The sequence below is a fragment of the Amblyomma mixtum genome, chromosome 6 (assembly GCF_055824585.1).
Source record: "Amblyomma mixtum isolate Tamu chromosome 6, ASM5582458v1, whole genome shotgun sequence".
NCBI lineage: Eukaryota > Metazoa > Arthropoda > Arachnida > Ixodida > Ixodidae > Amblyomma > Amblyomma mixtum.
In genome coordinates, this window is record NC_143017.1 from 29453837 (window position 1) to 29473186 (window position 19350).

General features: G+C 46.0%; 1 protein-coding gene across 1 annotated transcript; it reads left to right on the plus strand.

Annotated features, from left to right (window-relative positions):
• The first annotated feature begins 1849 nt into the window (after positions 1-1849).
• On the plus strand, positions 1850-18906 carry LOC149338510 (uncharacterized). The gene is made up of 3 exons (XM_089550754.1): positions 1850-2377; positions 6666-6898; positions 18537-18906. The coding sequence occupies exons 1-3, from the start codon at positions 1850-1852 to the stop codon at positions 18904-18906; spliced, it is 1131 nt and encodes a 376-aa protein (XP_089406880.1).
• Positions 18907-19350: the final 444 nt, after the last annotated feature.

Sequence of the window (19350 nt, forward strand, 5' to 3'; positions counted from 1 at the left end):
GAATTTGGTTTATCCGGAGCCAGCATGAAAGCTCATGTAGCCAGGTGTTCGCGAAGGATTCTAGTGTAGATAACTGTTTTCATGAAAAAAACACACTGGTGTCATCTGCATAAAGTATAATATCGGGTGTGTTTGGTATGAGGACAATATCATTAATATAAATTATAAACAGCAAGGATCCCAGGATTGAACCTTGTGGAACACCATATGGAATCGGTTCTAGAATAGAAGAATGTCCATTAAGGCTTGTAAATTGGTATCTGTCCGTCAGGTAGCCCCGAATCAGATTGAGAGCAACGCCACGGATTCCAAAAAAAGGAAGTTTATAAAATAATATTTGATGTTTAATAGAATCAAACGCTTTTCTGAAATCAAGGAACAGACCTAGCGTGAATCGGTTATTTTCGAAATTATTGATAACCTTGTTTTTAATATTCAGAAGGGCTATTCCAGTTGAGCTATTTGGGCGGAAACCATATTGCTGCCTCACAAGAAGCTCGCTTTCAATACAGAACTTACTTAGGCGTGATTTTATCACTTTCTCAAGCACTATAGAAAATAATGGCAGTACTGAAATAGGTCTGTAATTGTTAATATCGTCATGCGCACCACCTTTATGCAAAACCACCACCTTTGCAATTTTCATGCTGTTTGGAAAGATTCCTGTAGCTAACGAGCTATTGAATATATGCTGCAGAGGACGAGATATGAGGTCAACAACAGAAGCTATAGGCAGAGCCTTGATATCGTCGCTCCCTGGGGCAGCATTTTTGCTTAAAGAGCTGAGACAGGAAATAATTTCACGCTCACTGCATGGAGTCATGAACAATGAATCAACCACACTAGGAGATATGTATCACCGAACTCTAAGCATTCTAAGCCTCTAACATTACACGTCGTCGTCGTGTAATGTTACAGGCTTAGAATGTGATGGGTTAATAGTTTTCCAGAACTTCAGGGAGTTAGTGTGCAGCATAGAAGGTAGGACAGACGAGAAAAAATGTACGTTTTGTTTTGCCTGATAAAGATAAGTATGTTGTTTCTGCAGAATAATATCTTTCCCATGCAGATGCGGTGTCAAAGCGTTTTGCGGATAGAAAAAGTCTTTTCTTTTTGTTTCTGAGCCGTTTCAGCTCTTTGTTGAACCATGGTGACGATGGTTTTTCGGTGATCGTGATAGTAGGGACGTGTTTATCTCTAAGTTGATGCATATTGTTTCTGAAAATAGACGATAAAGGGAAGATAAAACTAGCTCCATTATTCGTCACCTGAGAGGAGCAGGAGTTATGTACGAGCCCTGGTGTCCGAAGGCTGGTACCAGTTTACGATCAGCTAAATGTGCCTGAGCACTGAAGTGACCCGACATTTCAGAGGTCACATTTTTTAGTAGTATGTACACGGACAATTGATATGCACCATTTTGCGAGCTGAACGCTCGATTCAGCGCCGGCCAATTGCAGTAGCGGGTTATGCGGCGTCGGAGCGGACAAACTCTCTAAAACTGCAGTCAAAGAAACGTACAGCGTTCTTTAATCATACTTCCGGTCCATTATTAGTAAATTATTTGGAAACTTTATAACATATTTGATTCGTTTCGAGTAATGCTCAACGCGCAATATTTGGTTAGTTCAGCAAATCAAGCATGAGGACTTTCAACTTCGCCTTCGCACACGCTTCCTTCTTCGGTGTCCCTTTAAGACCCCTCTCCTCGGTAGTCGCTTATACTTTATAATGCTCGGTGCAGCTGTTTTCCGCAAAGACTGCCAAAATGAGCGCTCCAAGACCGATAAACAATTTTCTACCGCCATGCCGCACCGCGTGCTATGTACGAAAGAAGAAGAAAGCAAAGATGGACCTCCCGAAGCCCAACAGCTCAGAGTCACGCACGTCGCTGTCGGAAAATACCGAAGAAATCTTCTCTTCATGGGGCATCCACCTGAGCAGGCGTTACCAGGCCGAAGGTAAATCCTCCCAGAAAGCGGGGAGGGACAAGGCGGTGCGGTTTCTGGCCGCCGAAACGAGCGACCAGCAGCGGGTCCAGCTGGAGAGTTGGGCGATCGAGGACGGGACGGAACCGAGCGAGGCGAGGCAACGCGGTCTTCCTTACGCTCTGATTGCTCTCATGAGCGGGCTGCTCATGGCGGTTGCCGGCATGGTGCTTCTGCGGGCGGCGCCAGCCTCCGATCTTCCTCCGCTCACCCAAGCCGCCGATGGAGCGAGGGCAGCGGCCGTAGGGGACGCGGTAGTCCGTACGGCTCCTCAGACGGCGTCGAGACCCACGACGCAGAAGGACGAGGAGTCCCATGGTCAGCGTGCTCCGGTGATGGTACCCCCCGTGTCGAACTCAGCCGTCACTGAATCCAGCGATGACCCTGAGGTGAGGAAGCTGCTATAGGTAATAACGTTATGAGTTAAACAGATCTCTCCTTAGTCAACCATGGACGGGTGAGTGAAAAAATGTTTCTGACAGCCGTGCACTCCATTTCAAACGCAACACGAGCAAACGGAGCGACTCACAAGTGGTACGAAACATTGGCGTAATCTTGAACTTCATTTTCATGAACGAGTAATGCTATAATTACCTTTAATTTTTGTTTTGTTTGGCGTAAGGTTTACTCAGCAACCAGCTGTGGTGGTGAGCCTGCGGTATTCGCATATTCCCGAACAAAACAACCAGGCCACAGGCGCACAAGAATAGGCTTTCAAACACTGTTTACCCTGACGAAGAGCATTGGGACATAATGCTTCTCTATACGCACACAGCAAAACATACTACACTGCATAAACCCCTTCACCGTTTTGTTATGTCAATGAATTTCTTAACAAAACTACTTATTTCTTTTATTCCTGATTTCGGTTATTATTGGAATGAAAAGCATGCATTCGATCTTTAAAAAAATATTTGAAGCAAACACGAAGTCAAATTAGCATATTCAAATTCGTTAATACTCACAATACAGAAAACCAACTTACTGCTGGTAATAAGCGATAAATATATTCAAGCAAGTCATCAGGCAAGCGTATAGTGGTCTAACCGGGAACTGCCATAAAAGGAAACCGTGGGGCTTGCGTAGGGATGTTGCTGACGTCGATCTTCATCCACTGACGTGCACTCGTGAAGTTTGCTTCAGAGCTGTCCTCTCTTTATCGGAAGAACTGATCAGCACAACGTCATCACTGTCATACTCGCTGCCTGAAACAATGCACACTTCGGTGTCTGAATCACCATCGTCTGAAGAAGATGACGTTAAAGAATAGCGGCTTTTCCGAGAAGACAGCTCAGTAAAACACGCGTCGCCTCTGCCGGATGCCATTTTTAGAACCCAAGTTGCCATAAGGAAAAAAACGTTTATGCGGTAGAAGAAAACGAAATTAACAGATCAGTGCTGCCATCTGTCGAGCAAAATGTCGTCTAAGCCTCACACGAGCGCTGTTCGTCCGAAACGCTGAAGGGAAGAACCTGTTCAGCAAGGACGAGCTACAGTCGTTTATAACGGTTTGGGGACGGCTTGGCAAGGACGAGCGCTGCTCGTCCGAAACGGTTAAGGGGTTAAAAATTGGCTGCCATTCCATACCAACTTTGGAAATATCCGCCATCGTTAGCCCATCTCACTCGTCGTTTCTGTGCTGCTCACACGAGTCTGCGGGGAGATGACAATGAGGTTCCACTTTCTGTAGTATCACCTACAATACGTGACAGCGGGACCGGGACGGCAAACGCGAATCAAGGAAATATGAAAAGCGACACAAAGTGGGGAGAACTGGGAGGAAAAAAATAGATTTCTCTCGTGCTCACACACGTCCATGCACACTCGAATGCTGGGATGCCATTTCCGGTCGTCCGGTCATCTAGACGCATGGTTTTCACCCCAGCGAGGCGAGGAAAGAAACGCAGGTGGCAGGCTCTTAGTTTCTGATTACTGAGTTTCCGATTGCTATCCGGATCCTTTTCAATGCCTTTTACGGGAAAAGATTAATCATCCGGTGCTCATTTACATTCTGGAAGTATTGCGGTTTTTCAGGAGGTGTTTGGTATTCTCCAAAGCTATTTGGTGGGCTCGTTGGTGAGTCATTAATTCATTACCTCGTAGAAACATGGGTTATCACGAGCCAAGAAGAACTGGGAAGCACAGCCACTGTCTGTGCGCGCGTTTCCTCATTCTTCTTGTAACGTAACAAGGTGTGTTCTCAGAGTTCTAACAGAATAACGAATTCATAGTTGGCTGCAAATTGACAGAAACGTGTTTACGCATTTCTACCCAGTTAGAAAGAATTTTGCCCTCAGCGCCTCTACTATCATATTTGCTAGCTACTATGCCTTAAGAATGCCGCGAAAAAACGGGACATGTGGATTTCGAGGCTATGAGCCACGTGCTGGTCAAAGTGCTCTGCAGAGAGCTCTCAAAAGCAGCTCAACGTTCTGACAGGAGAATTTTAAAGCCCACCTTTTTTTCCTGACGAAAGGGTTACAACTAACGTGGCCGATTTAGACTGTTCTCACAGTGTCCGCATCAAAGTTCTACGGTGAATTTTTCGCTCTCTGGATACACTCGTTCTCAGGTACCTGGATGAAAAGCTTGATAACTAAGGCGGGCAGCAACCAGTGAGCGCGGCCATCGAAAGCGACAAACAAAAACTAATATCAGACAAGCTGGTAGACAGTCATTTGTGAGCCTCCGTACAGCTTAGCTTGCAGTTGCCTTTCCGTAATGAAATCATTTATGGCACACTAGCGGACAACTCTCCAGCGACAGTTTTAGTGGACTGTTGCGACGAGAAATCCAGAATGATTGTATAGCCCGTCAACATGATGATGAGCACTGAGCGTAGCTTTATAGCGTACTTTTTTTAAAACTCAAGGCACACTTTCAGCAAGAGCAAAGAGGTTTAAAAAAAAAACTGCTTTCCAAAAGGAATGAACAACAAAATCCATTTTAAGGCTGATACATCATATCCTTAAGAGATCTGGTATGCGGCGGGATACGCCGGTAACGCCAAAAAGCCCCGCACAACGAGACTACAACGTGCCTTTATTCGATCCGGAGGCTTTGTCATTCTTCAATTATAACCTAATAACACTCATTTCAGTGCGCTAGGGTACAAGCCCATATTTACGGAAAAAGTTTGTTCTTGCGGTCCTTATGGCAAGTGCCCACCTGCTACGGTGGGCTGTCGGCAACCTGCCCATGTGTAATGTATACTGGTCGCCTTGTGTAATTCTCATCTGGTTACATCCGCAGACACAGTTACTATGCAGTTAAGGGGGGTTTGCCGCGTGCCACGGCGGGGAGTTTCGGATGACGTCACAAGGTAACGTGACCTACGTGACAGGTAGGCCGTCTACTTTTCGCTAACTAGGCGCCGACTACGGCAATGAAGACGTCGACGACAGAGGATCTTCTACAGAACGTGAGCCGTTACTTAAATGCATACATAGGACGACTGTAATAAGCACAGCGTCATGCATCTACTAGGCTTCATCCACGCCATGCAAACGCAAACACACAGCCGCCGCGGTGGCTCAGTGGTTACGGCGCTCGGCTGCTGACCCGAAAGACGCGGGTTCGATCCCGGCCGCGGCGGTTGAATTTCGATGGAGGCGAAATTCTAGAGCCCCGTGTATACTGTGCGATGTCAGTGCACGTTAAAGAACCCCAGGTGGTCGAAATTTCCTGAGCCCTTCACTACGGCGTCTGTCATAGCCTGAGGCGCTTTGGGACGCTAAAGCCCATAAACCAAACCAAACCAAACAACACACAGTATATTTACCACTTCAATCACATAGCTAGGTCATGAATAACAAAGCATAACCACGAGTAGCAATGTGTACAAAACCAAGATAAAAAAATCTGAGGGGACACTGAAGCCCCACCTGAAGGATATGACGTGGTAGCGTTAAAGGGTTATTGCCGATATACATGCGGAATTGGTCATCCTCGACTTCACCGTCATAGATCCCTGGGTGTCCTCGTACTCCTCCTGGCGCAGTGGTGCAGAGGTTAAGCGATGCGCCACTGCCCTGCGATGACAGGTCCTGCCACCGGTAAGGGCTTGTGCGATACAGGCTGCTCTTCCCGAGCAACCTGTTAAGTCTAATCATTAATTAAATGCCACCTGCCACGGTGAGTTGCTAACCTGGGGGTTTTTAGTGGATTTTCGCTCATGGTCAGCGACGCCGACGATGGCTTTTCTCCGGCACGACCTCCTTCGCGTCGCAGAGCTTCTCGTATTTCAGGTTTACGAAGCCGTCAGCTGCAGTTTGCTTTACTGTAGACAGATGGGTTGGCGATGCAATCATGGTATGAAAGAAATGGTAAACTGGAGTTCACTTTGAAGAACGGCACAGTGACGGTGCCATCATGGTAAGAAAAAGTGTCAACTTAAGTTTCATTTTAAAGGTGACACAATTACATCGTATTAGTATTCAGAACGAAAGATCCGGGCAGCAAGATTTTTTAACGTTCCAAGCGCGTCGATAAGGTAAGCTTGAAACACGTTCCAAATTTGAAATGCTGATCAGAATTTTGCCCTGATCAATGTTTCATAAGCGAATCATCTTACATCTTCGGCGGCACGACGTAATATGCGTTTCTATTATCAGTCTCTTAAAAGAAACTCCACAGGGTGTCTTTCGAAAAGGCAGACGTATCTTTTAATCCCTGCAGGATCGCCACCTATGCGACGCTGTGTTCTACTCGTACTGCCTGTCGCCGCGACCTGAGTTCATTTTCGAGCCGCTGCTAAAGGCCTGCATACCGGCGAGGGAGCACAGTGTGGAACTGTGCAACCAGAGCCCCAATAGGTTCGCCACCAGAGCCTCCTGCAAAGTGGCCTGCGTCGAGACAGAGCGTCCGTCCGGAAAATGCTTCGACAGACCAGTCTTCGCCAAGTGCCAGCGGTGGGGAAAACCTGAGTTAATCTTCTTCCAGTAATGGCATTTATCGCCGCTTTGTGAGCATTTGGGCATTGTCTAATGAAAGAGTTTCCCATGCACATGAGCACACTTATACTCCGAGGCCAATTTGTTGGAAATTATTTTATTCGTACAAGAAAAAAATTAATGGCCTACCTGTATATATATACAGGGTGTTTCACCTAAGACTTTCTGCAATTTTTAAAAATAAGCTATTTGAATTAGATGCGCGCTTTTTCTGGCATAGCATTGTCAGTAGTGTAGTACATCGTAATGCAGCTAAGACGTGCTAACTAGCAGGCTTGTTAACCAATATTTAACAGTTAACTTTTAAACTATTACTGTTGGGCACCTTAAAGGGGCCCAGAAACACAATCTTAGTTAACTGTTTCGCCTGTTGATTGCATACAGTGAGTTATAATGGTGCTATTAGCGTCGGTAATACCGCGTACATTCCGTTTTTTAATATTATAGTGTCTTCCCAAAAACAACTTCATGGCTCTGATGGTGTCGCCACACAGTGGCGGGATATTACATCCCGCAGCAGCGGATATTACATCACCTGGCGCGAGCTTGATGACCAGACAAACAGTAAATATACTGCAAATTGTGTGAATAAATAGAGACACATTTTGTCACCTGTCTGCGTTTTATATTAGATCAACAAAAACAACTTGCTTGTCTTAGATAAAAGCCCTGCAAAGCAAGTAAAACAAAAATACACCACCAGGGGCGCTCTGGCATGGAAACAACGCTGCCAGTCTCAGCAAGAACGAGTTACAGAGAGCAGGCAACCATGGACTACAAACTTCCGCGACGTGCTCTGGCTGGCTGTTTTGATTGGTTGCGCCAGGTGCCGTCATTGGGAGAGCGAAATAGGAGTGGGAAGCCCCGCCAAAATCGAGTTGAGGGCAGCGTTTTGTTTGCTTGTATTTTGAAATTTCTTCACTGAATAACTCCCGTTCCTGTGCATCGATTCCTGTAATTCTTTTTAAGTCAGCATCTGTGTGACATAAAGAACCCACCTGAAGTAAAGCCGGTATTCCCCCAGGCAGTGTTTCGCAGCCCCTTTAATTATTGAGAGGCATGTAGCCCACCGTAAGTAATACCCATATCAGTTTTTAGAATTTCGAAAACGCTTTTACCCTTGCCGGTGTGGCCCAACAAATTTCGCCTACATCGCGCCAAAATACATGCGGTTTGAGAAGCTTGCAGGCAAAGCAACCTCTCCAGTGAACCTTACTCGTCGAGATAGCCAAAATTTGTTGGGCCACAGCGCCGAGGATAATCGCGTTCTCGAAATTCTAAAAACGGATGTGGACTTTAATTACGGTGGGCTACATGCCTCTCAATAATTAAGGAGCCCAAGTGTAATAGCTTAAAAGTTAACTATTAAATATTGGTTAACAAACCTGCTAGTTAGCATGTCTTAGCTGTATTGTGATGTACTACACCACTGACAATGCTATGCCAGAAAAAGCGCGCATCTAATTCAAACAGCTTATTTTTAAAAATTGAAGAAAGTCTTAGGTGAAACACCCTGTATATATATTATTCATCTCAATCGAAGTATTCAAGCGCATGAAAAAAATCCACGGTGTTATATTTTTTAATACGAGAGCATTACATAGTCCATCAGAGCAAAAACTGTCCGCTATCTATGGCCGGAAATTTAAGGATATCAGAACATCCTTTGGCACCGCACCAAATTTCATTTGGGTTCCGCGTCATCGTAGTCAACGAATCAGCGATGACCACCATCCATTTCTGAAACATGTGGATCAAGATTTCCGCCCGACAGCGCTCGACCTTTGGCACTGCCTGCATTATTCCACATCGACATGCCCAGAGTACTGTGCAGTGGGACACCAGATGGCGACAGTGTAATCAGGATATAAATGGGCCTTGCACTGGCTTTGCACTCATTGGGGCCGGCAGCACCGAAAGCATGCGGAACATTAATCTCTTCACCTACCCTGTGCATACCTACAATGATTTCGCAGTCTGACACGTAAGCATTCTAAAGCATCTCTGCGAAATAATTTCATTCATTGCAAAAAAAAATTTACGTTCACAGTTATACAGGATGGTTCATGTAACATGAACCAAGGATTAAAAAAAAAGCAGCGCACCGGAGCTGGGTGAAGCCAAATGCGTATTATTTTCCGTCGTGTGGCGCACCTCAGAGTTTTTATCAATTCCACTTAATTAGTTAAGTAACTAAGGTTATTTATGTTCATTTTATAGTCATTTTATAGTAACTTGCTTTTCTTTGAGTTGCAGGAGGGGTTACGAAACAACCCATCTACTTTTTTTCTGCCAACATATATTCTACGTGATCCTCTTTATCCAACATTTAAAGAAAGCCCATGAAATGTAAAAAAAATGGTTTTGGCTCAACTCGGCTGAGCCGGGTTATACAGAGCGAAAGGCAACCGAAGCAGTGGCCGATGTCGACGTAGAGACATTTCCAGCATCCGCAACCCCTTCTCTGTTTGAGATACTCTGCCATACGCCGCCTCAAATGTGGTAGCGGCGCGCGCGAGCTATCCTTTTCAATCATCCTACATATCATCAGGCATGCGACACAGCTGGCGAAGCGAGCGGAGGCGAGCGCAACGACGATGCAAGCGGTGTGACGTCATACCAAACGGCGGCGGCGGCTCCGCAGTGCGGCACCCGGTGTGACGTCATGCCAGATGGCGCGGCAAGCGTGTGGTGTCCGCCAGCTGCGGCGGTTGCTAGGCAACGGCTCAAGGTCGGTCTCTGTGCCTCCTCGGAGCACCGCCACAGCGAAATCGCAAGTTCGTGGCCAATGTAGCTTTCGCTACAAAAACGTGATCGCGCTCTTGCGCTACCATAATGTAGCGCTGCTAAGCGTGTCCTCAGTGAACGAAGCGTGCGCACTCACCGTCTCGAGCGGCCGATGCTGCTCTCAGCATAGTCTTGAAAGTCCGTCAGCACATTCTTCCTGAACATGGAAGCGCGCTGTCTGCGATAATTGGTAGACAGATCATCTATAGTCAATTCAGAGGGAGGTTATATTGAGCCATCGCCTAAGCAAAACAAAAGGAAGGGTACGCAGTGAAGTCGCCTATTTGAATGTAGCCTCCGTTTTTTTTTATTTTTATCATTCAGCAGCCCTTCGAACTGAGCGGCGGCCTCTTACTTGGACACGGTCAGCGCGCACGCTTCGTTCGTTCAAAACACGGTACGGAGCGCTGGAATACGGTAGCGCATGAGCGCAGTCACGTTGCTTTCTTCATATTCCGTGATCTTTCTTTAAATGCCGGAGAAAAGAACCACGTATGAGAGACAGTGCTGCAAAAAATTGCATCGGTTCTCTCTTAACTCCCTCTACAACTTAAGGTAACGCACGTGACCCTAAAGTGGATAGTAGAAAATTTTCGTAATTAATTTAGCTAATTAACTCATGAGAATAATTTAATAAAAACGCAGAGGAGCACCACACGACGAGAAACAATATGTGGTTGGTTTCGCTCAGCTCCGGTGAGCCATTTTTTTTTAATCCATGGTTCATGCTATGTGAAACACCCTGTATACATAAACACATCGCCTTAGCAATGAACTAAATAATCATAATGCATTCAACTGTATTTCTATAATGGTGTTCTTATGGGTTTATGGAGATCTTACGTTCCAAAGCAACTCAGGCTACGAGGGACGCCGTAGTGAAGGGCTCCGGAAATTTCGACCCCCTGGGGTTCTTTAACCTGCACTGGCATCGCACATTACGCGGGCCTCCAGTATTTCGCCTTGACAGAAACTCGACCGCCGCGGCCAGGATCGAATCCGCATCTTTCGAGTCAGCAGCCGAGCGCAATAACCCCTGAGCCACCGCGGGGATTCTATTATTGTCTAATGAACATAAAGATTTGTTTTTGTACATTCGCATCTTTTCGAAAAAAAAAAACATACCGCAATAACAAAGAGAACTACAGGACCTGCTGTGGTTCATTGAACGGTTCAAGTCGTAAAAAATAAGCGTACAAAGATTGAATAAAAGCATTGTTCGCGTAAAAAGAAATCACAAAAAAAGTTTCAGGAAAAACGACAATGAATGCTAGACAGAACTGCAGATGCCAAAAATAAATGTGCGGGAGAGTTTATATTCACCATATTTTTGCCTGACCTCCTCCTTATTGTTGCTGTTCCTTACGTCTGCTCGTGTGGCAACTCAGGTTTGTTTTTCGGGCATTTTTGCGGCACCAGTACACCACCAAAAAAATTTCTGGTTTGGTTTTGGTTCGGTTCATGGGGTTTAACGTCCCAAAGCGACTGAGGCTATGAGAGACACCGCAGTGAAGGGCTCCGGAAATTTCGACCACCTAGGATTCTTTAACGTGAACTGACATTGCACAGTACACGGGCCTCTGGAATTTCGTCTTCATTGAAATCCGACCGCCGTGGTCGGGATCGAACCCACGTCTTGCAGGTCAGCAGCCGAGCGCCATAACCACTGATCCACCCAGGACGGTTGCTAGATGCGTTGTTGGTCACCTGTGAGGCAAGCTTGCACTGTGTGCGGACCCGGTTCGATCCCAATGTGCTTCAAAATGTCTAGCCTCCCTGCGTTGCCATTGTTGAAGTGACACCTGACATCATATAAACCAAACTTCGCGTGTCTAGGCTGACAGAACTATCCAGTGTGTTCCAAATACCTTGCTTCACTTTTGTGGACATTTTAGCTATTGAATACAAACAATAAGTTATGATAAACAATTATGATTAATTTAAAATTAAAAATTAAGATAAAATAACTTATGCTCAAAAATTAAATAATTATCTGGTGGAAAACTTTTCGGCTATTTTTTATGCGCATGGTTAGGTAAGGTTAAGTTCGTAAAAATCAAAATCACAGCAGCAAAAATGCAATGCAGCAACAATAATATAGTAATACAATAATATAGCTGTACAATATAGTGCAGAAAAAATAATGCATAATATACCGCATCAAACATAGCCGAGGAAGTAGGTTAGATTTTTTGGGGTCTAATGGGGACTAATGGATTCCAGTCGTTTGTGACGCGTGGATGAAAGGAAAACTTTTACATATTGGTCCAGGCAACAGCAATCTTAATAAAGCTTTGGGATAATGCCCTATAGACGCTTTAGAGCGCCGTATCATGGAGGCTGCCATCTTTTGATCACATGATCGCGGCGCCATTGCACGCCTCCTGACTACTCGGCGCGCGCCTCGTCAAGATGGCTGCTGTGTCATGGTTCGGTTCCGATGGGCAATGTTCCGGCTGATAAGGTTGTAAAGGAGTGGGAAGACGACACTGTAGTGTGGCCAAAGCTTCTAAGGAGATGTGAGAATCTATAATTTGATCACTTTAGGCGTGAAAGCGTGGTCGAACTTAACGTCGCGGAGAGCTGCTCAGCGTTCCGCCTCTTCCAGCCAATGGATGGATCGCCTGACTGCTTGTCTTTGCATCCGCTCAAGTCTTTGCTGAATGTATTTCATTATTATTATCTGCAATGGCAAGGCTTAATGCCCCTGCGAAAGCACGAGTCTTTGTGGTATTGTGTACATGCATGCAGACACCGCTCTAAAATGCTCACATGCACATCGTACGCGTTTGTTTACAACCTGTTAAAAGTCCTTAGGAAACCTAAAATATTTTCTACTTGTTTGTTAAACAGAGAAAGGCGACAAAAATTGACACAAAAATGTTAACAATCATGGTAGCAATACCATGCATCAAGCAGCCTTCACGAGCCGCATGCAATTGTTTCGACGGATTCCGCGCTGTGTTTGTTACAACGCGCGCATGGCAACGCCTTTATGCAACATCAAGTTCACAGTTATGGAACCCTCAGATATAAAATTGTGGAGCGCTCCCGCTCGATAGGCGGACATAAAATTGCTCGAGGTCTCGTTGGAGGTAAGTAATCAGCTTCACTCTGAGCGCTGGCCTGTGGAGTCACTTTTATTGATTGTCTCGCATGGACCGCGAGGATGTGTCGACAACCCAGCACAGCAGCCACATCGCAAATGCTTTATTCCGAATATGATCCCCAAAACCGCGGTACTTGGTGCGAAGTTAAACAGTAGCACCAAGACGGCGTGTACGTATTACACGGACTGACGGTAAGAGTTGTCCGCTCGCACGGCTGCACACTGCACAATCCATGTAGGAGCCAAAGTCGTCCTTCTCTTCCGTCCCTAATTCGGCCTCGGGACCTCCTGTTACTAGTGGCGGCACCCCTTAACCTACAAGTAACGGGGTCACGCTACACACGCAGACGTAACTGCGTAGCAAATAAAGCACGAAATTACGGTTGTGGTGGCGGAACAGCTTGTTCATGCTGCTATCCGCCCCCCTAACCTACAAGCAATGGGGTCTCGCTAGACACAGACGTAACTGCGCAGAAATTAAAGCACGAAGGGACCATTTTGGTGGCGGAACAGCTTGTTCATGCGGCTATGTTGTGGCACTTACACCCTCGCAAATTTTCCAAGATCGATATCTTCCATTCTATGTTGGGTATCTGGCGCTGTCGAACGTGTTTGTTGCGCTCGGCCCTTCGGAAAGGGTGCATGGCGAATTGGCGTGAACAGGGACAGTACGTCATTGTGCAGTTTGGTTGCGTAAAGCTCGGAAACGATCGCATCCCGCATCTTTAACTTTCTGTCGCAATTCATGAAATCCAAATCACTACACGTATTTCCTCTGCCTTTCCACATATTCGTAGAAATACCACATTCGGAAGGGACCCCCAATATTTCAACTGCTGCCTACACGTCGGCGACTTACGATGCCCGTAATGGCGCAGTGTTCGTAGCGCGCCTGTGGCGCCATCTGGTCGCAAACAGAAGAACTGCGCGCTGTAAGCGGTCGATACTCCTTGTTGGCATTGGGGAAAGATAAGAAGGGTTAAGTCTTAGTTTGTTGTTAAGAGGTAATGAAAGGAAATCGAAATGAATATTTCGCCTCCTTAACTTTAGTGCCGCTGCGGTGGCTCAGTGATTATGGCGCTTGGCTGCTAACCCAAACGACGTGGTTTCGATCCCGGCTGCATCTACCGAAAATATACAAGCCCGCGTACTGTGTGATGTCAGTGCACGTTAAAGAACCCCAAGTGGTCGAAATTTCCGGAGCCCCTCACCACGGCATCCCTCATAGCCGAGTCACTTTGGGACGTTAGACCCCCCATAAACCCACACACCATTTTAACACCGTTAGCATGCATGAACTTTGAAGGGGAATTAGTGGGTAGAAATCCTGACTATTTGAACGTAACCGCTTTCCTTTGTATTACCTCGGGCTTCCCAATGTTAGACCTGGAATACGAGTCCCAAATTATGCAAGCATATTCAATCTTCGGTCTAGTTAGGCTATTATAACTTAATAACTTAACAAAAGTTAACAGTTAGCTGGAACCAAGGAGCATAGGCGATGTTTGTTTTTTATGCGAAGCATATTGCTAGAGCTACCACTCACGCCGTCGCCGTGGGACCCCCACGTGACACCGTGACGTCACACCACGTGACACCGTGACGTCAAACCACGTGACATCGGATGAGAGAGCCGGCCTCCACCTCGCGCCGTCGCCGTGGGGACCCCTAGCCGTCACGCCACGTGACACCGTGACGTCACACCACGTGACATCGGATGAGAGAGCCGGCCTCCACCTCGCGCCGTCGCCGTGGGACCCCTAGCCGTCACACCCGCGCATTCCCGCGCATTTCGAACGCGCGTTCACACTCGGTGTAGGTGAAACGCTCGCTCCACCGGGCAGGCAGACGCGGCTTCCGTGGCAATCCAGGCGCTCACCCAACGCGCGTCTCGGGGTTAGTCGGCGTTCCGCTGTAGCCATGCTGTTGTCTTCCCCCACGACGAAGGCTTCTAGTGGTTGTATTAAAATGACCAAGTATTCAACCAAGGAAAGCCATGTATTACCAAGCCTAGCCACTAATATGCTTCGCATTCCCCAGGCTTAGCCAAGCTGAGCCTCAGCAATTTTTTTTATTTTTGCTGTGTTCATCAATGGGAGATTTATAGGGTAATTATTTAATACATCTTTAAGGAACGAAACAGCGCAACTAAAACGAAGGACCAAGAAAAAGAGAGACACGAACACGCGCTGACTTACAACTGACTGTTTTAATCGGAAAACCACATATAAATATAAACCACATATCTCTAATCGCGGCGTCACAGGCGTCAACGTGCAACAGGCTACTCTTGAAAATGAAAGCAAAGAAAGAAAAAGTAGCTGAAAATGACACTGGAAGTAAGAACAAAGGGGTGGTAGTCCCATATGTGCATCGGCTGTCTCACAGATGGAAGAAGATAGCGGCGAAGTTTGGGGGCAAGGTCTTGTTTTCAGCGCCTAATAGGCTGAGCAAGGTTCCGGCGTCAGTGAAACGCAAGAAAGAAAACGGCAACGCCACAGAAGGGTGCGGAGTCCGTCATGCCACTCAGTTTGTGCAGTGCAGAGTTGGAGTCGTTTACAGGATTCCATTCTCGTGTGGCCATTTCTACGTGGGTCAAACAGGCAGGTGCCTGAACGAACGCCTTTTGGAACACGCTAATTCTTTGCGTGGCTCCGGTTCGTCAAAACTGGCTGCACATTGCAAATCTTGCCTATGCACTCCGTACTTTGACAACACTGTTGTGCTGTATCGCCATAAAGAACAACTGGTACGGGAAGTAGTAGAGGCGTATCATATCTGCACAGAAGGTGACTCTTGTGTGAGCAGCACTTCTATAGCCTTGTCTAAGCGCGAGATATATCTGTTGGAAAAGCGTGGGAGCCTGTAGGTGCTTACCTTTCGCCAATGGTTTTCCTTTCTTTTTATGTTAGTGGTTTGCGATGACGACGTGAGCCTGTGACGCCGCGATTAGAGATATGTGGTTTATATTTATATGTGGTTTTACGATTAAAACAGTCAGTTGTAAGTCAGCGCGTGTTCGTGTCTCTCTTTTTCTTGGTCCTTCGTTTTAGTTGCGCTGTTTCGTTCCTTAAAGATGCAATACCAACTCGCCCACTATGCTATGCAGCTACAAGTTATTTAATACAATTTATTTATTTATTTATACCCAATACACCTAAAGGCCATCGAGAGGGTATTACATAAGGGGGGGGGGTACAGGCAATTGATCAAAATAAAACAAAACCACAAATATAAAACAACAAAACCACGAATAAAACACTTAGCATGACATAAATAAGCAAAAGAGTAAAAAAGTATGGCAGCGCGGCAAAGAGCGCAAATTACTACAGTATTAAAATTATACAAACAGAACCCTAATGCAAGAATAATTTTAAAACATACCCTGCAAAAAAGGAAACCATGAACAAATAAAATGAAAATGTGCGCAAAGAGTTAAGCTGTAGTGATTGAAGATATGATTAAAATTTTATTAAAATATATATCAAGATCAGTGGTGGTTGCGATATGTGAGGGCAGAGAGGCAGAGATTGATTAGAAAGCAGAAGAAAACACACGTCGCAGGTAGTATCTAAACCCGCGACCTCCGAATATTGCGTCCGGTGCTCTACCAACTAAGCTACGGAGGGTATTTATTGCTTTTGGGGGTATTTATGCGTCGTGTAACCAAAACTTGAAAGGTTTCACCAGCGCCACCCTCGCGAAATTCGGACGTCGTGGGTTCGGATCCCACCGGTGGAATGTGGTTGTGCGTTTTTCATCTGCTTTCTAATCAGTTTTCTTTAAAATAATTACCATATTATTCTCCCATTGGTGAACATCCCAAATTAAGAAAAAAAAAATCCCCTATGCTTCCTAGTCTCAGAGAACTCTTGGCATGTAACAAGCCCCTCTTTTCGCTTGCCTTGGCTCTTTATGTGCTCGACTTCAGTGAGGGCGTTTCAAATCTTATGCCTAGGATAACAGAGCTTACGGAATGCATATAAACTTATCTGAGAGTTCTAAGTAAGGTTATTAGTAATTGCTACACATAAGTTCTTCACGGACGTGGCTCGTTGCACTGGTGATGATCCTATATTATACAGTATGTGCCACCTGAGACTACATAATAATTAAAAATAGGCTTATTAACTTAGAAGAGCGCCTTTTTCGGAATAGCCTTGTCAGCGGTGTAGAACTTTAGAATGCAGCAAAGACATGCAACCAGCAGGTTGACTAACTAATATTGAAGAGTTAACTTTTTATCTATTACTGTTAAGCTCCTTAATTATTCAGAGCCGTGTAGTCCGCCGTAGGTAATACCCATATAACTTTTTCGAATTTCGAACACGCGGTTACCGTCGCCGCTATGGCCTGTCAAAAAATGTTGGCTTTTTTGACTAGTTACATGCAGTAAAAAGGTTGGTTTGCCGGCAAGCTTTTCCAAGGCGTATGTAATTTGCCCATATATTTCCTTTTTCATTTAGAAGGATGGCTTTTCTTTTCTCAGGAGTGGAACAAACGGGTCACACACATGACCCTTCTTTTCCTGATTCCATGCAGTAAGCTTCTCACAGCTCACTGATTAGCTTGTCTCAAGATTTGAGCAGAATTGTAACCTGATGGAAGTAAGGTGTGCATTTGTTGCATACAGCGCAATGCGCTGCAAGAAGTCCCGATGTGTTGATCAGGCAACAACTGACCTTATGATCCAATAGCTTTTTATTAAGGCATCTGCCCGTCTGACTCACATAAGCTTGACTGCATGATAGCGGTATCCTGTAATTTATAGACCATTCCTTCGCAGCATTCAACGAACCGTCTTGTCTTCTTGACCCCAAAAAGGCTCGCTTTCGTCGTTCACTTTCGCCCATATTGCTTCTAATTTTCTTGATGTGGAAAAACCGACTGGCACATCAAGCTTTTCAGAAACTTTTACAGCTTATGACAAAGCGCAAAAATGTACGGCATCAGCACTGGCGTTTTCTTTTCTTTTGCTTTGCCTTAGACCCTTGCTCTAACTGGTCTTTTCAGCTCGCTCTCTGCTACTGAAACAAGCGGGGGGGGGGGGGGGGGGGGGGATGGGTCGGGTACCGAACTTTTTTCAATATTTCTGCCAGCGCATTCAAGCTACCTTGTATTTTGCGGCTGCAATACATTTTCATAGCCTGCTTGAAACATGGCATCACCACGTGTCGTTTAATCAGCTTGAAGTAAGCCCTTCTCATTGCTTGTTCTGTACTCCCAACTCAGGTGAGCTCAGAGTGAAAACTAGATCAAGGAACTTCAGGTTACTGTGTGCGTGCAAAAGTCATCTATGAAGGGGCTATCTTGAACAGTTCCAAAGTTTTCTCTATCAGGGCGGATGTGGTTGATGTCTTGTTAGCGAAGACTAAAAAGTCATCGACGTAACGGAATCTCTTTGTGACGCGATGTGATGGCGTGGTTTTTTCCAGCTTCCTGTCCCCTCTAGCAAAAAAGGTGTGGAAGAGCACGTGGGCTGTTGTCGTGGAACACGGTGAAGATATCACTTTGCGAGAACACGGCTCTTTAGAGCTCTACACGGAAAAGCGAAATAATAAGATAATGATTACAACTGACTAGCCCAATCTCAAACTCTCCTGAAAACTAAACTGTAAGCGACGGCGGGCAGCGTAGTTGACATCACTTGCTGCAATATCCAAGTGTGCGGCAGTCTGAACATATTGGCGTCTGGCGCAGGCACGACGTTAAGTACGCCCCGTGGATCTTCGACGGGTACACGTGTCGGCCGTGGCACTTTCCGGCGGGGAAATGCCCTTCCCACAATGGCCACATCTTCGCCAGCCGTGAAGAGTGCTCCCAGAGCTGCGCAGTCAATAGCAGCCTTGCCTCGAACGTGTGCTACACTCCGGGCCCTGGGTCGTGCCCGTTGGAGGAGTTCAGGTTTCCGTACTTTGCGGCGCCCGGAGGCCCGCGGCGGCTTCGTTGTCTGCGGGCCACACCCTACCTGCTCAAGGGCCATCGTTGTCCGACGGGCACCAACCGCTTCGTTACGCCGGAATCTTGCGAACTGGCCTGTACCTATTACGGCGGCGAAAAGCGCCGCTGATCAGTCGACACGCCGTGAACAGTTCCTGCGGGAGGGGGGGGGGGAACCGAAGTTGTTCATTAATACGCCACGGATCAATGCTTGCATGGAGGAAGGAACAAATGAAAGTGTATAAGTTACTGCGCGTGCCTCCGTGCGCTAGCAAACGTTTTCTCCAGAGGTGCGAATTATATTTACAAAAATGCGAAAATACAAAAAATACTAATGCCTTACATACCCACCAATATTCAGCTTGTTCCTTGAAGCAGCAACGGGTAAATTTTGCTGCTTCCGCGGGTCCACGTGCTCCTTCCCACATTAAATATACTTTTTCGCACCCAAGTTATTTTTAAGTTGAAAACGTAACCAATGTGTTCAAATATCTATAACATACTCTTATACGAAAATAGAACCTATTAGCATAATTGGTGCGGTGTTAATCAGGATGGCAGCAACTTGTTCAAT

Bases quoted from the DNA above. Each gene is read 5' to 3' on its own strand.
- LOC149338510 (XM_089550754.1), top strand. From the start codon at position 1,850: ATGGACCTCCCGAAGCCCAACAGCTCAGAGTCACGCACGTCGCTGTCG. The intron at 2,378-6,665 runs GTGAGGAAGCTG...TAATCCCTGCAG, and splicing joins AATCCAGCGATGACCCTGAG to GATCGCCACCTATGCGACGC. The intron at 6,899-18,536 runs GTGGGGAAAACC...CGTCTGGCGCAG, and splicing joins GTCTTCGCCAAGTGCCAGCG to GCACGACGTTAAGTACGCCC.